Source organism: Coregonus clupeaformis, chromosome 8 (genome assembly GCF_020615455.1).
Source record: "Coregonus clupeaformis isolate EN_2021a chromosome 8, ASM2061545v1, whole genome shotgun sequence".
NCBI classification, from domain to species: domain Eukaryota; kingdom Metazoa; phylum Chordata; class Actinopteri; order Salmoniformes; family Salmonidae; genus Coregonus; species Coregonus clupeaformis.
In genome coordinates this window covers 21,226,350-21,244,460 of record NC_059199.1, presented here as the reverse complement: position 1 = coordinate 21,244,460, position 18,111 = coordinate 21,226,350, and the positions used below count along the sequence as shown (strand labels likewise).

At 43.7% G+C, this 18,111-nt stretch overlaps 1 protein-coding gene across 2 annotated transcripts; it reads left to right on the top strand.

Annotated features, from left to right (window-relative positions):
• The first annotated feature begins 1,068 nt into the window (after positions 1-1,068).
• On the top strand, positions 1,069-14,881 carry LOC121572729 (synaptotagmin-4). Of its 2 annotated transcripts, none has more exons than XM_041884751.2 (4): positions 1,069-1,448; positions 2,395-3,335; positions 11,368-11,488; positions 14,512-14,881. In XM_041884751.2, exons 1-4 carry the CDS (start codon positions 1,415-1,417, stop codon positions 14,847-14,849), a joined length of 1,434 nt encoding a protein of 477 aa, XP_041740685.1. In that variant the 5' UTR covers positions 1,069-1,414; the 3' UTR covers positions 14,850-14,881. The 2 variants fall into 2 exon arrangements, with proteins under 2 accessions (XP_041740685.1, XP_041740684.1); XM_041884750.2 differs by having other exon boundaries at positions 2,392-3,335.
• The last annotated feature ends 3,230 nt before the right edge of the window (positions 14,882-18,111 follow it).

Below are 18,111 nucleotides of genomic sequence, written 5' to 3'. Positions count from 1 at the left end.
CAGGGGATCAAATACTTTTTTCCCTCATTGTATGAGCACCAGCTGCCTGATAATGTTTTGCAACTTTTTGGCACATCAGCTGCTTACTCATTTAAGTCAGCTCCTTAAGTTGCTGAACCTGCCATAGAGAGCCTTGACCAAAATGACGATGACCCACTCTTTCGGTGAGCCAGCACAGCCTGTGTGTGTGTGGAGGGGGGTCTGAAAAAAACAAACAATTCACCTGAATTAGGGCCAGACTAGTTACCATAATTTTCTCACATTGCCATTGACAGTTTTTTCTATTGTCTCTTTTTGGTCCATTTAGATCGTTAATGTAGATTGTATACAAAAAATGTTTTTAAATGTTATGGTTAAAAATGTTAATGTTTTACTGTGTTGTAGGCTCCTAAGTGGACCATTAGGTTAAAAACCAAACCAAACTAAGCTAAACATTAAATTCAATAAAAATAAAAATAAAATGAGTGTCTCTTTTGGGTCACTTTTGCCGGTCCCAAGCCCGGATAAATTAGGAGGGTTGGAATTGTGACATAAAAACTAAAAAAAATGGACAGAAGAAAGTTCATTTGTAGTTCTAAACATATTTAGGGTGTTTTTTACTCACTTTTTGTCTCTCCCGGGACATTATTCCTCTCTCCTACAGCATCCATTACAATTACATGCACATGGCCAATTACGCAAATTAGGTGATGATGTCATTTAGCGACTTCTAGCGACTTTTAGGACAGCCTACTTTCCTTACTGAGGAGTTGGCAACACTGCCATAACGCCCTGCACACACACACCTCTGGGGTCTGGATATTCCTTTCATGGCCAGGCATTCAGTCAACCATTCAGACCTTCAGTCAGCCAACCAGTCAGGGAAATTGACGAGCTTGTTGCTTGTTGTGCTTTCACTGAGGCAGTAATTTCAGAAGCCTCCATCACAATTACGTCAGCGGCAGTGAACTCAGCATGGTTGGTGGGGTGCTAGGGAGAGAAGGCGTGAGAGAGAGAGAGAGAGAGAGAGAGAGAGAGAGAGAGAGAGGGAGAGGGGAGAGGGGTAGAGATTATCATAGAGAGAAGGGGAGAGGGGTAGAGATTATCATAGTGCAGAGAGTAACAACACGAGCAGGGTGAGACTCGCACTGGGAAGAGAACGGAGAATACCAACCTTTGCCTCTCTGAAAGGAACAGCTGCGTTTGAATTATTAAACGGAAACAAACAGATACAATTATTGAAGGAGTCACATCATAAAAAACAATCACTATTCGCTTTCAAGGAAATATACCTAGATATAAACTACCGAGAGAGGTTGCCTATTGGTGCGCAGGGTCGTTGTTTGACAGTAGGTTCATTGAGCACGAGCACTGGAATAAGACGAAGAGGGAGCTGTTTCAGCACCTTGGATAAAGCACGCGAGCTAGCCGGACCATGGCTCCAATGGTGACGGAAGAAACGCAGTTCGGTAAGTAGCTGGGATGGGAAAACTGGGAGTAGCCAATAGTCGGTGGGAGAACTCGGAAAGCCCTGTCTCTGTTATTTTGGTCGGTAATATTCAGGTGCGTCACAAATGGCACCCTATTCACTTTTTATGATATGTAATTATCCTTTATTTATTTAGGAGATCAAATAGAAAATGTAATGTCATGTCCTGGTGCACTGGGGTTACCTTCCCAGTTTGTGCTCTGACACTAAGATAATTTGTGTTGCTAACTAACCAAGCGCCTTGCTAACTAACCAAGCGCCCCAATCACTCATCTGATTAGATTACTATTTGAGATTAGTGATAGTTCATTAATCAATAATCAATTAGATAAATCAATAAGCAATTTAATCATTTTGTCTTCAAATCGCCATGACATCTAAATGTTTATGTCAAAAGGTATTTTCTCCATTCATGTTCAGTACATCTAATGACTCTATATGGGCCTTGATTAGTCAGTAATGTAATGTAATGTAATGTAATGTAATGTAGGAGTCCCAGATTGTGCTGTTGTCATATGACATGTATGATGTCTCTGGTACCCTATTCCCTGTATAGTGCACTACTTTTGACCAGTGTCCATATGGAATAGGGTGCCATTTGTGACACAGACCGAGATTGTGCAGTTGTTATGCTGTCTCTGACTCAGACAGTGAATCAGTCAGCTAGTCAGTCATTCAGTCTATTAGTAATTAGTATTAAGCAGTTTCTGACGCAGCTTGTCATTACGTTCATCTACAGACGTAGTAAGACAAAGGAAGCTTCCGCACATTCACACACACACACACACACACACACACACTCACATACCCAACAGACAGATAATAGATCAACAGGAGGGAGGGACCGTTACAAAAACAAGACAAAAGTATTTATCTTTCTCTCTCTCCCCAATCCCCCCCCCCCCCGCTCTCTCTCTCTGAAGCAGAAGTGCCGGTGAGTGTTGCCGTGGTGAGTGTGTTTGGCCTCGTGTCCTGCGTCTCAATCTTCGCCTGGATCTGCTGCCAACGTAAGAACACCAAGTCCCAGGAGACACCACCCTACAAGTTCGTGCACATGCTCAAAGGCGTCGACATCTGCCCAGAGAGCCTCAGTGGCAAGAAGAAGTTAGACAGCAAGACCGACGTGAACGGAAACTGTAATATCAACAGCAACAATGGTAAACAACAACAACAAGTGGCCTCCAGCCCAGCAGGGGGCAGAATTGCCCTCGACCTGGAAAAACAACGAGACCTGAATGGTAACTTCACCATCACCACCAAACCTCCACACCCCAACGTCCAGACCCACACCAAGGTCCGCAGCTCCCCAGATCTGGATCTTCCCTCCCCCCATTCAGGGTTCACCCAACCTGGGGTTAGAGACCTGGCCCTGGCCTCCCCCACCAGCGGCAGTCTCTCCAGCCAGACCACCACTCACACCCACACCCAAGGGGCAGTGGACCAGGACAAACCCCAGAACGGAGGCCCCGATGTCGGCCTTGGGACCCTCCACTTCTCCCTGGAGTACAACTCAGAGAAGAAGGCCTTTGTGGTTCACATCAAGGAGGCCCAAGGTCTGACCCCGACCGACGAGCAGTCCCTGACCTCTGACCCCTACATCAAGCTGACACTGCTGCCTGAGAAGAAGCACCGGGTCAAGACCCGCGTCCTGAGGAAGACTCTGGACCCGGCATTCGACGAGACCTTCAGCTTCTATGGGATCCCATTGGTCCGCGTGCAGGAGCTGTCGCTCCACTTCATGGTGCTCAGCTTCGATAGGTTTTCCCGTGATGAGGTCATCGGCGAGACGCTTGTCCCATTGGCCGGGATCGACCTGACGGAGGGGCGTGTCCTCATGAGCCGCGAGATCATCAAGAAGAATGTTAGGGTAAGAGAGAGTTATCATCATCATCGGTTCATCATTATTATTTCATCATTCTCAGCTTTTACACCTTCACTACCATAGAGTACAGTAAAACAACTGCTCTCCATTCTAGCTCTGAGGGAATCATGATCACAATGACGGTGCACTATTAGTGTCTAACAGGAATTCTCCTTGGAATAATAACCCTTAGCATAATATTAGTTAAATCCTCTCCGTAGTGAGAGTTTATACCTGCAGTAATATGTAATATGATAATACAGCCTCCTGTAGCTAAATGGCCCAGGGTACAAATGGAATAACACAGGGAGTCCCAAATGGCACCCTATTCCCTATAGTGTACTACTTTTGAGAGGGCCTATATGGCTCTGGTCAAAAGTAGTGTACTAAATAGGGAATAGGGTGCCATTTTGGACGCACCCCACAGTTGATGAATGTTATAAGATTGTAGGTATCATTGTACGAGCCACTGTATCTTTAGAATCTCTAGATCATTATAGAATAGATCATTATATCCTCTATGTAGTGCTGGGCTGGGCTGTGGCTGTCTCTGCCATATGATAGGTGAGGAGTAGTACTATGGTGAAAGGAGAGTGTTGTAGGCTCTATTGAATTGTATTGTACTGTGTACATTGGTGAGGGAGAGAGAGAGAGAGAGAGAGAGAGAGAGAGAGAGAGAGAGAGAGAGAGAGAGAGAGAGAGAGAGAGAGAGAGAGAGAGAGAGAGAGAGAGAGAGAGAGAGAGAGAGAGAGAGAGAGAGAGAGAGAGAGAGAGAGAGAGAGAGAGAGAGAGAGAGAGAGAGAGAGAGAGAGAGAGAGAGAGAGGTGTCTGTCTTTGTGTTGTGTTGTGTGCCTAGATTCTAGACTCTTCTATGCTGCTGGTGAACTTGGCTTCTCTCTCTGCTGCTGCTCTGCTGCTTAGTAAAGGGACTGAGAAAAGGGCTTGGTTGTATTGATGATTTGTTGTTTCTTGGTTGTATGTTCTCCCTCTTTTCTAATGTTCACAAATGCATGAAGAGTTTATTTCCAAAACGCTATACCCACCAATTTTTCACATTTTGTTTTTTTTCATCAGAATTGATTGCTTATGGGTACCTTCATGTGTGTGTAAAATATTACTGTTCTCAGATTTTTTTATTAATAGATTTTAGATATGTATGAAAACGAGTTTTTTTTTGCTAAATGTTATATATCCATTGTTTATCTGTAATGGAATTTTAGTATCCTGTATATGACTGTGATATGTGATTGTCTCACATAGATATCTTAAGATGAACACACTCACTGTAAATCGCTCTGGATAAGAGCATCTGCTAAATAACTAAAATGCCAAATGTAAATGTTTTACATACAGATCTCATATTACTGTATTGATTGATTTAAAACAAATATATATCGATGTCACAAATGTACATTTGTACATCTTTAAAAAAATACAAAATGTAGTTATTTGTTACATTTGACTGTGTGTAACCTAGTAGTACTACTTACTTCTGTGAGAGTGAGGCAGATATATAGCATTTAGCAAAAATAAGTACATATTTGTATCTCTGAAATGAAACCATCAAGTGATAGATTTGAAACAAATACATGTCTGTCATTCAACAACACCATGCCATAATTAGATACAGCAAAAACACACCAATCTCATTCATAATTTCTTTAAATAATAAAACATAGATAGGTAGACTGAACAAAAATATAAATGCAACATACAACAATTTCACAGAGTTACAGTTCATATAAGGAAATCAGTCAATTTAAATAAATAAATTAGGTCCTAATCTATGGATTTCACGACTGGCAATACAGATATGCATCTGTTGGTCACAGATACCATTTCCCTCATGCAGTGTGACACATCTCATTTGCATAGATTTGACCAGGCTGTTGATTGTGGCCTGTGGAATGTTGTCCCACTCCTCTTCAATGGCTTTGTGAAGTTGCTGGATATTGGCGGGAACTGGAACACGCTGTCATACACGTCAATCCAGAGCATCCCAAACATGCTCAGTAGGTCTGGTGAGTATGCAGGTCATGGAAGAACTGGGACATTTTCAGCTTCCAGGAGTTGTGTACAGATCCTTGCGACATGGGGCCATGGATTATCATGCTGAAACATGAGGTGATGGCGGCGGATGAATGGCACGACAATGGGCCTCAGGGTCTCGTCACGGTATCTCTGTGCATTCAAATTGTCATTAATAAAATGTAGTTGTCCGTAGCTTATGCCTGCCCATACCATAACCCCACCGCCACCATGGGACACTCCGTTCACAACATTGACATCAGAAAACTGCTCTCCCACACAACGCCATACAATCTGTCTGCCATCTGCCCGGTACAGTTGAAACTGTGATTCATCCGTGAAGAGCACACTTCTCCAGTGTGCCAGTGGCCATCGCATGTCAGCATTTGCCCCTGAAGTTGGATACGACGCCGAACTGCAGTCAGGTCAAAATCCTGGTGAGGACGACGAGCACACAGATAAGCTTCCCTGAGACGGTTTCTGACAGTTTGTGCAGAAATTATTCGGTTGTGCAAACCCACAGTTTCATCAGCTGTCCGGTCTCAGATGATCCCACAGGTGAATAAGCCGGATATGGAGGTCCTGGGCTGTTGTGGTTGCACGTGGTCTGCGGTTGTGAGGCCAGCGGGTCGTACTGCCAAATTCTCTACAATGATGTTGGAGGCGGCTTATGGTAGAGAAATGAACATTCAATTATCTGGCAACAGCTCTGGTGGACATTCCTGCAGTCAGCATGCCAATTGCACTCTCCCTCAAAATTTAAGGCATTGTGTTGTGTGACAAAACTGCACATTTTAGAGTGGCCTTTTATTGTCCCCAGCACAAGGTGCACCTGTGTAATGACTGCTGTTGTATCAACTTCTTGATATGCCACACCTGTCAGGTGGATGGATTATCTTGTCAAAGGATCTAGCAAACACACTATCAGCAGCGTTTCTAGTCGCCTCCTTGAGCTGACTCCGAGCTGGGGTAGTTCATTTAACGTCTCAGGGGGACGTAGGCGGGGGACGTAGGCGAACATAACGAACAAACCACTGTTCATCCGGGGGACGTAGGCGAACATAACGAACAAACTACTGTTCATGATTACACTAATTCGCAAAAAGGCAGGGACAATTAGACTATCCCTGTCTCTAGAAAAAATAAATACTATAGTAAGTGCCTATTAAGTGCCGAATAAAGTAACGGTGTTGACAACCTAATCTTAAATTAGCCATGAATCCCTTTGTGAAAGGGGGAATGTAAACTTGTTGTGTGCAACAGGGAGGGGCAATTGAATGCAAGCTTTAGAAAACAATGAAAATTGTTTAAAAAAATGTCTAGCCTATCTATATATGGGTAATAGTGTGTAGTAATGTGTGATACTCGACCTACTCAGTTTTTCACAACAAAACACCAGGAAATGGCAAAAAAGTGTAGAACCAGCTCGCCTGCATTTACACTATGTTTTGACTATTATGTTCAATGTCTCTTTTGAATTTTTTTTAAAAAAAGGAATAGTTTCACCATAATAAAATGAGAGTTCAGTTCACGTAACAGGGTTGACCTTAAAATGAGGGACAGGATACCTTAAAATGAATCACTAATTTTAACATGAAATAAATAATAATCTTCAGAAATGACTTTGTCAAAGCAACTAAATAACTAGGGCTTTACAATTATGGTGAAAACGGGCGTTAAACTATTCCTAGAAGCCACAGAGGATGCACAGAGGGACATGTCAAAATGCTGGATTTTGGCAATTAAGCAGATTTTTATTCATATTAAATATCTGATAATTTGAATTTTCCATGTGATCTATATTAAAGGGCACTTCATTTAATCTAACAGACTTCTACATTTCAATATATGTGCACAATTTCTACTTAAAATATCAAAGGGACACAAAAGGCACTCATTTTGTGGAACGACCCAAGTACTATACAGTGAGGGGAAAAAAGTATTTGATACCCTGCTGATTTTGTCTATAATTTTAATGGTAGGTTAATTTGAACAGTGTGAGACAGAATAACAACAACAAAAATCCAGAAAAACGCATGTAAAAAATGTTATAAATTGATTAGCATTTTAATGAGGGATATAAGTATTTGACACCCTCTCAATCAGAAAGATTTCTGTCTCCCAGGTGTTTTTTATACAGGTAACGAGCTGAGATTAGGAGCACACTCTTAAAGGGAGTGCTCCTAATCTCCGCTTGTTACCTGTATAAAAGACACCTGTCCACAGAAGCAACCAATCAATCAGATTACAAATTCTCCACCATGGCAAAGACCAAAGAGCTCTCCAAGTATGTCAGGGACAAGATTGTAGACCTACACAAGGCTGGAATGGGCTACAAGACCATCGCCAAGCAGCTTGGTGAGAAGGTGACAACAGTTGGTGCGATTATTGGCAAATGGAAGAAACACAAAATAACTGTCAGTCTCCCTCGGCCTGGGGCTCCATGCAAGATCTCACCTCGTGGAGTTGCAATGATCATGAGAACGGTGAGGAATCAGCCCAGAACTACACGGGAGGATCTTGTCAATGATCTCAAGGCAGCTGGGACCATAGTCACCAAGAAAACAATTGGTAACACACTACGCCGTGAAGGACTGAAATCCTGCAGCGCCCGCAAGGTCCCCCTGCTCAAGAAAGCACATATACATGCCCGTCTGAAGTTTGCCAATTAACATCTGAATGATTCAGAGGAGAACTGGGTGAAAGAGTTGTGGTCAGATGAGACCAACATCGAGCTCTTTGGCATCAACTCACCTCGCCATGTTTGGAGGAGGAGGAATGCTGCCTATGACCCCAAGAACACCATCCCCACCGTCAAACATGGAGGTGGAAACATCATGCTTTGGGGGTGTTTTTCTGCTAAGGGGACAGGACAACTTCACTGCATCAAAGGGACGATGGACGGGGCCATGTACCGTCAAATCTTGGGTGAGAACCTCCTTCCCTCAGCCAGGGCATTGAAAATGGGTCGTGGATGGGTATTCCAGCATGACAACGACCCAAAACACACGGCCAAGGCAAGGCACACGGCCAAGGCAACAAAGGAGTGGCTCAAGAAGAAGCACATTAAGGTCCTGGAGTGGCCTAGCCAGTCTCCAGACCTTAATCCACCGTCTACCTTAATCCACCATCTACACCGTTCTCATTATATTAATATTATTAATCCCATAGAAAATCTGTGGAGGGAGCTGAAGGTTTGAGTTGCCAAATGTCAGCCTCGAACCCTTAATGACTTGGTGAAGATCTGCAAAGAGGAGTTGTGTGTGCAAACCTGGTGGCCAACTACAAGAAACTTCTGACCTCTGTGATTGCCAACAAGGGTTTTGCCACCAAGTACTAAGTCATGTTTTGCAGAGGGGTCAAATACTTATTTCCCTCATTAAAATGCAAATCAATTGATAACATTTTTGACATGCGTTTTTCTGGATTTCTGGTCTCTCACTGTTCAAATAAACCTACCATTAAAATTATAGACTGATCATTTCTTTGTCAGTGGGCAAACATACAAAGTCAGCAGGGGATCAAATACCTTTTTCCCTCACTGTGTGTATATATATATATATATATATATACAGTGGTGTGAAAAAGTGTTTTCCCCCTTCCTGATGTGTTATTTGTTTGCATGTTTGTCACACTTAAATGTTTCAGATCATCAAACAAATTTAAATATTAGTCAAAGATAACACAAGTAAACACAAAATGCAGTTTTGAAATGAATGTTGTTATTATTAAGGGGAAACTAAATCCAAACCTACATGGCCCTGTGTGAAAGATTGTTTGCCCCCCCTGTTATAACACTACTCTACTGTTGTTTATCACACCTGAGTTCAATTCCTCTAGCAACACCCAGGCCTGATTACTGCCACACCTGTTCTCAATCAAGGAATCACTTAAATAGGACCTGCCTGACAAAGTGAAGTAGACCAAACGATCCTCAAAAGCTAGACATCATGCCGAGATCCAAAGAAATTCAGGAACAAATGAGAAAGAAAGTAATTGAGATCCATCAGTCTGGAAAAGGTTATAAAGCCATTTCTAAAGCTTTGGGACTCCAGCAAACCACAGTGAGAGCCATTATCCACAAATGGCGAAAACATGGAACATTGGTGAACCTTCCCAGGAGTGGCCGGCCGACCAAAATTACCCCAAGAGCGCAGCGACGACTCATCCAAAGGTCACAAAAGACCCCACAACAACATCAAAAGAGCTGCAGGCCTCACTTGCCTCAGTTCAGGTCAGTGTTCATGACTCCACCATAAGAAAGAGACTGGGCAAAAATGGCCTGCATGGCAGAGTTCCAAGACGAAAACCACTGCTGAGCAAAAATAACATTAAGGCTCGTCTCATTTTGGAACCATGAATTCTGCTGTCTACCAAAAAATCCTGAAGGAGAATGTCCGGCCATTTGTACGTGACCTCAAGCTGAAGCGAACTTGGGTTCTGCAGCAGGACAATGATCCAAAACACACCAGCAAGTCCACCTCTGAATGGCTGAAGAAAAACAAAATGAAGACTTTGGAGTGGCCTAGTCAAAGTCCTGACCTGAATCCTATTGAGATGCTGTGGCATGACCTTAAAAAGGCAGTTCATGCTCGAAAACCCTCCAATGTGGCTGAATTACAACAATTCTGCAAAGATGAGTGGGCCAAAATTCCTCCACAGCGCTGTAAAAGACTCATTGCAAGTTATCGCAAACGCTTGATTGCAGTTGTTGCTGCTAAGGGTGGCCCAACCAGTTATTAGGTTGTAGGGGGCAATCACTTTTTCACACAGCGCCATGTGGGTTTGGATTTTGTTTTCCCTTAATAATAACAACCTTCATTTCAAAACTGCATTTTGTGTTTACTTGTGTTATCTTTGACTAATATTTAAATGTGTTTGATGATCTGAAACATTAAAGTGTGACAAACATGCAAACAAATAAGAAATCAGGAAGGAGGCAAACACTTTTTCACACCACTTGCTATATTAGCAAGAAAAAAAATATATGGGAGATTGGAAGTGATGCAGACAATTACATTGATGGGAGGTAAATCTATATGCAATATTAAAGCTGATCTGCTATAGAGGAAGGAAGATACCTCCCAATGTGTTCTCCAATCTCATCAAACATTTTACAAAAAGGCTCAGTGCCATTATCCTCGCAAGGTAAGGCATTGAAAGGTATTGAAAACAGGGGTGCCAATAATTTTGACCCCTTATCTTTTTTATAAAAAAGGTATTACTTGTTAAACAAAATATTTTTCTCTGAGAAATGGTATTAGTATAAAATAATATAATTTTCCCTTTTTTTGCATACAATATAGCTTAGTAATTGTATTATAATTTTTTTTGCTCATCTTTACCAAGGATGCCAATAATTTTGGACCTGACTGTATATCTCTACTTTATAACCTGGTGTAAATATCACAATTCATCATCATAATCTCAGTGTAAATCCAATCTTCCTCCTCACTAGTCAGTCTCTTGCTTGGCTCTTGAAGGTGTGACACTGGTGGTGAACTTATCTCTCTCTCCCCCCTCCATCTGTCCTCCCTCCACCTCTCTCCCTCTATCCCCCTCTATCCCCCTCTCCTCCCTCTATCCCCCTCTACCCCCCTCTATCCCACTCCCCCCTCTCCCCCCTCTATCCCACTCCCCCCTCTATTCCCCTCCCTCTATCCCCTCCCCCTCGCCTCCCTCTATCCCCCCTCTCCTCCCTCTATCCCCCTCCCCCTCTCCTCCCTCTATCCCCCCTCCCCCCTCTATCCCACTCCCCCCTCTCCCCCCTCTATTCCCCTCCCTCTATCCCCTCCCCCCTCGCCTCCCTCTATCCCCTCCGCCCTCGCCTCTCTCTATCCCCCTCTCCTCCCTCTATCCCCCTCCCCCCTCTCCTCCCTCTATCCCCCTCCCCACTCTCCTCCCTCTATCCCCTCCCCCTCTCCTCCCTCTATCCCCCTCCCAACTCTCCTCCCTCTATCCCTCTCCTCCCTCTCCTCTCCCTCTCTCCTTCCTCCATCTCTGTGTATAGAGGAGTGCAGGTCACGGGGAGCTGCTGTTGTCTCTGTGTTACCAGTCCACCACCAGTACTCTAACAGTCGTGGTGCTGAAGGCTCGCCACCTGCTCAAGACCGACAACCACAGGCCCTCAGGTACATACAACCTACACTCACACATACACACACACACACAAGCAGACACTCAGACACGCAAATGTAAGTATGTACGCATGCGCACGCACGCAGGCACGCACTCACACACACACCAATTATGTATATAAACCCTGGATTGCTGATGCTATGTATTGGCCATTGAGAGGATTTGAATTCACCAGTCAGCCATATTGGCACTCCCCAATAGGAGCATTCCTATGGAATTCTACAGTATTTTGGAATTCTACAGTATTTTAATTAAATGTTTCAAGGACATGTATTAAATAATGTCACTTTTTTTGTAGTGGGGACTAACATTATGAATACATTTTTTTTTAAATTAAATGTATTTGAGTGTTATGTTTAGCTCACATAAAATAATTTAAAAGTATTCATTAAGGTGTCTGTAATAGAATAAATGTGGCAAAATCTAATGTACTGTAGACATGAATAAATGCAATTCTATAGCTTCCAAAATATTTGGTGGGGGAGTGCCAAGATGGAGGCATGGGGGCTTCAACACAGCGCCCCCTATCAGTCATCTAGTGTATATATAAATAATTGACACACACCAATTACTATATATGAATGGACAAAGCCATCGATCACGTGACACCATTCAGTCCTATGTGAAGACTCAATAGCGCATTTGAAGCCAAAGAAGTCGGTTTTAGCATTCTAAAATGTCGTCTCATGGGGGAGATTTATTTAGGCATCAGAGGAGGCTGGTGGGAGGAGCTATAGGAGGACGGGCTCATTGTAATGGCTGGAATGACACCTGCCTAAATGACTACCAACCCGTACCACTCACGTCTGTAGCCATGAAGTGCTTTGAAAGGCTGGTCATGGCTCACATCAACACCATTATCCCAGAAACCCTAGACCCACTCCAATTTGCATACCGCCCCAACAGATCCACAGATGATGCAATCTCTATTGCGCTCCACACTTCCCTTTCACACCTGGACAAAAGGAAAACCAATGTGAGAATGCTATTCATTGACCACAGTTCAACGTTCAACACCATAGTGCCCTCAAAGCTCATCACTAAGTTTAGGACCCTGGGACTGAACACCTCCCTCTGCAACTGGATCCTGGACTTCCTGACGGGCCGTCCCCAGGTGGTAAGGGTAGGTAACAACACATACGCCACGCTGATCCTCAACACGGGGGCCCCTCAGGGGTGCATGCTCAGTCCCCTCCAGTACTCCCTGTTCACTCATGACTGCATGGCCAGGCACGACTCCAACACCATCATTAAGTTTGCCAATGACACAACAGTGATAGACCTGATCACCGACAACGACGAGACAGCCTATAGGGAGGAGGTCAGAGACCTGGCCGTGTGGTGCCAGGACAACAGCCTCTCCCTCAAAGTGATCAAGACAAAGGAGATGATTATGGACTACAGGAAAAAGAAGAGGACCGAGCACGCCCCCATTCTCATCGACGGCGCTGTAGTGGAGCAGGTTGAGAGCTTCAAGTTCCTTGGTGTCCACGTCAACAACAAACTAACATGGTCCAAGCACACCAAAGACAGTCATGAAGAGGGCACGACAAAACCTATTCCCCCTAAGGAGACTAAAAAGATTTGGCATGGGTCCTCAGATCCTCAAAAGGTTCTACAGCTGCACCATCGAGAGCATCCTGACTGGTTGCATCACTGCCTGGTATGGCAACTGCTCGGCCTCTGACCGCAAAGCACTACAGAGGGTAGTGTGTACGGGCCAAGCTTCCTGCCATCCAGGACCTCTATACCAGGCAGAGGAAGGCCCTAAAAATTGTCAAAGACTCCAGCCACCCAAGTCATAGACTGTTCTCTCTGCTACCGCACGGCAAGCAGTACCGGAGCGCCAAGTCTAGGTCCAAGAGGCTTCTACACATCTTCTACCCCCAAGCCATAAGACTCCTGATCTAATCAAATGGCTACCCAGACTATTTGCATAAATAAATAAATGGAACGGTATCAAACACATCAAACATATAGAAACCACGTTTGATTCCATTCCATTTATTCCATTCCAGTCATTACAATGAGCCCTTCCTCCTATTGCTCCTCCGACCAGCCTCCTCTGGTAGACATAAAATGTGCAGTATGACTACTCCAGGAAGTGACGTTGCAGGCTAGCTCAGTGCTGCCCCCCTTCTCATTGAGTAGCTCAAGTTGAAGGCCGACCGTGGTACTGCAGGCTGCCATTGGCAACTAAATTATCCTTATAACTTCTTCTGTGTGCGATTTAATTTTTTTACACGAAAATTGACCATGAAGATTGCCATTATAGTGAATGGTGAATCCTGTTTTCTGCAAACAATGCCTGCAGTACTGCGGTCGGCCTTGAACTTTGTGGCTTCAGTGAGAGGGGGCAGTCGTTCTCCCCTGACACACACACATATACACATACAAAGACACGCAAATATAAATATGCACACACATATAAGAACGTACGCATACACACAAGAATACGCATGCACAGACACAGATACGCACACACACAGACACAGGATACTAGGAACACATTTATTCTCTCAGATATGAGACACTCAGGCCCTTCAGGAGGACTTATGGACTGAGTTCCCAAATGGCACCCTATTCCCTACATAGTGCACTACTTTTGACCAGAGCCAGTGGGCCCTGGTCAAAAGTAGTGCACTATATAGGGAGTAGGTTGTAATTTGGGAGACAGCCATACTACTCTTATACAGGTTGTAATGACACAGACAGAGACTGAGGTCATTTAATCTCCTTGTCTTAAAACCACTTTAGATAAACAGAGCGTCTTAGCCATATCACAGTGTTTGGTCACACTTTATTTGCATAGTCCGGATAGTCCATCTTTAGATGCTCTACAGATAGTCATACTATCAACAAACTGAGCCAGTCAATACCACACACACCACTGTATTGATCCATTGTGCCGTTTTCAGAGCTGTGCTATGAATTCTATTCACCCTGCCTCTCTCTCTCTCCTTCCTCTCATACCTTCCTCTCATCCCTTCCTACCTCCCTCCCTCCTTCCCTCCAGACCCATATGTGAAAGTCAACCTCTTCAAAGGGAAGAAGCGTGTCAGTAAAAAGAAGACCCATGTGAAAAAGTGTTCCCCCAACCCTGTGTTCAACGAGCTGTTTGTGTTCGACGTGGCCTCCCAGGAGGGGCTGAAGGAGACCAGCGTAGAGCTCCTGCTCATGGACTCTGAGTCTCCACCAACCAGGCGGGGGGACTCCTCCCGCTCCCCCAATCCCGTCCTGGGGCGCCTGATCCTGGGTACAGCTGCTGCCGGCACCCCCGGGGAACACTGGAGGGAGATCTGTGACCATCCGCGCCGGCAGATCGCCAAGTGGCACATCCTGTCCGAAGACTAGTTTTTTTTTTAGGCTTCGCGGCCAAGGTTACGGGGGGGTGGTCATGGGTGTTGGTCATGTGGAACTATTGATAAGTGAAAGGGGGGAGGGGGGTGGAGTTAATTCTAAGTGATGTAATTAATCAATCAATCAATCAGTCATTCAATCAATTTATCGATTGTTGAAATTGTTGGGTTTTGGTGACCGAGAAACCCAATCGTCCATCTACGATTCCAAAGACTGTCACCACAACGACTGCCGGCAATGCAGCTCTCTATCTCCATGGCAACATCATCCGATCGTCACGGCAACCTTGTGTAGTGCAGAACGTCCTAGTAACTGTTGCTAACCCGCTTCTTCTTCTACTATTATTACTATAAATATTACTCAGTTGTACGACAAATAAAATGTTAATATTACTACTGATGTATAAAGATGTGGATTATCAAAACGTTATTTTATAAAGATACTATCTTTTATTTATCAAATGTTTTATTTATTTATTTATGTATTTATTTATTAGTTTTTGTACTCTTCTAGTTGAGTTCTTGAGTATGTTTTGTAAGTAAAAGTGGTATTTCATATCATTGCATCCCAGAGGGGCGAGACAAGCCTAAATTAGGTGACAGGAATGAAGCTTGGAGTGCATAAAGGACATTGTGTGTGTGTGTGTGTGTGTGTGTGTGTGTGTGTGTGTGTGTGTGTATTTAGGTCAGAAGGGATGAGAGGCAGTGTGTATTCTATCTTTACTGTGAGTACAAAGACAGCCTGAAATGTACATGTACCTTACTATAAAACATGTTCTGAGAAAAGCACCTCAAACGTTTGTGTTTTATTTCAATGGTCGCAGTTGTAAATGAGAACTTGTTCTCAACTGGCTTACCTGGTTAAATAAAGGTGAAATAAAAATAAATAAAAAATGCTTCACAAAAACATCCTTAAAATACACACAAGTTCAAATCCTGTACACAAACCATACACCCTGAACTTCAATTTGCAGTTTGCCTGTGCAGAAAATTTATAACGTTTCAGAATCTATGGAGTGTGCTAGAATCTAATGAACATTCTAGAATCTAATGAATGTTCTATATAATCTAGTCAATATATTAGAACACCTTGAAGATGACATCACTCCATCCCTCCCTGAGAGGATGAAGTAATCAGTGAGATAGTAGCTACTCTCAGATGATATCATGGCACTGTAGAATTTAATATCAGCTAAGTGCTGCATGTAGAGGTAGAGTTGGCACAGTGCCCACACTTGTTCCCTTCCTCCCCCCCCCCTCGCTCTCTCTCTCTCTCTAACTATTTCTCTGTCTGTTTTTGACTCTTTGATATCCCTCCTTGCTCTCCTTATCTCACTCTCTCTCCTCTCTCTCCACCCTCCTCTCTATCTCTCTTTCTCACTCTCTCTCCAATTAGCATCATACAAGACTATACCATATCTAATACTTCTATTACTGTATATTGCATTTTAGTTACACTGTTTATACACGCGGCATATTTATTTATATACTTTATCCTTGACATAGCTCACTCTAATACACTATATATACAAAAGTATGTGGACACCCCTTCAAATTAGTGGATTCGGTTATTTCAGCCACACCCGTTGCTGACAACGGACACAGCCATGCAATCTCCATAGACAAACATTGGCAGTAGAATGGCTTTACTGAAGAGCTCAGTGACTTTCAACGTGGCACCATCATAGGATGCCACCTTTCCAACAAGTCCAACAAGTCAGTTTGTGGAAAAGTTTGGGAGCAACAACGGCTCAGCCGCGAATTGGTAGGCCACACAAGCTCACAGAACGGGACTGCTGAGGTGCGTAGCGCATAAAAATTGTCTGTCCTCGGTTGCAACCCTCACTACTGAGTTCCAAACTGCGTCTGGAAGCAACAACCTCAGCACAAGAACTGTTCATCGGGAGCTTCATGAAATGGGTTTCTATGGCCGAGCAGCAGCAAACAAACCTAAGATAACCATGCCCAATGCCAAGCGTCAGCTGGAGTGGTGGTAAGCTCGCCGCCATTGGACTCTGGAGCAGTGGAAACACATTTTCTGGAGTGATGAATCACGTGTCTGACAGACAAATCTGGGTTTGGCAGTTGCCAGGAGAACGCTACGTGCCCGAATGCATAGTGAAGTGTGGTGGAGGAGGAATAATGGTCTGGGGCTGTTTTTCATGGTTCGGGCTAGTCCCATTAGTTCCAGTGAAGGGAAACCTTAACACTAAGGCATACAATGAGATTCTAGATGATTCTGTGCTTACAACTTTGTGGCAACAGTTTGGGGAAGGCAGTTCCCTGTTTCAGCAAGACAATGCCCCCGTGCACAAAACGAGGTCCATACAGAAAGGGTTTGTCGAGATCAGTGTGGAAGAACTTGACTGGCCTGCACAGAGCCCTGACCTCAACCCAATCAATGAATTGGAACGCCGACTGCGAGCCATGCCTAATTGCCCAACATCAGTGCCCGACCTCACTAATGCTCTTGAGGCTGAATGGAAGCAAGTCCCCGCATCAATGTTTCAACATCTAGTGGAAAGCCTTCCCAGAAGAGTGGAGGCTGTTATAGCAGCAAAGGGGGGACCAACTCCATATTAATGGCCATGATTTTGGTCATGTAGTGTATGTACTGTACTGATGTACATACTATTCTTAGTATACAGTGCCTTCAGAAAGTATTCCCACCGATTGACTTTTTCCACATTTTGTTGCGTTAAAATTGATTAAATTCAGATTTTGTGTCACTGGCCTACACATAATAACCTGCTTTCCAACAGACACTGGGAGACAAATTCACCTTTCAGCAGGACAATAACCTAAAACACAAGGCCAAATGTACACTGGAGTTGCTTACCAAGACAAAATTGAATAACGTGCAAATATTGTAGAATCCAGGTGTGCAAAGCTCTTTGAGACTTACTCAGAAAGACACTGTAAAATCGCTGCCAAAGGTGATTCTAACATGTATTGACTCAGGTGTGTGAATACTTATGTAAATGAGATTTCTGTATTTCATTTTTAATAAATTAGCCAAAAGATAAATAACCTGATTTCACTCTGTCATTATGGGGTATTGTGTGTAGATGGGTGATTTAAAAAAGAAAACATTTTGAAATCAGGCTGTAACAAAAAAAAATGGAATAAGTCAAGGGGTATGAATACTTTCTGAACGCACTGTATCTTGTATAAATTCATCTGGTGTACATACGTATAGATTGCATTTGGATTAATATTACAGTGCTATTTGGGATGTTCATTAGATTCATTCCGAC

Excerpts from the sequence above, each read along its gene's own strand:
- LOC121572729 (XM_041884750.2), top strand. The coding sequence starts at position 1,415 with ATGGCTCCAATGGTGACGGAAGAAACGCAGTTCG. Across the intron at positions 1,449-2,391 it reads GACGGAAGAAACGCAGTTCG|CAGAAGTGCCGGTGAGTGTT; the intron begins GTAAGTAGCTGG and ends CTCTCTCTGAAG. Across the intron at positions 11,489-14,511 it reads CGACAACCACAGGCCCTCAG|ACCCATATGTGAAAGTCAAC; the intron begins GTACATACAACC and ends CCTTCCCTCCAG.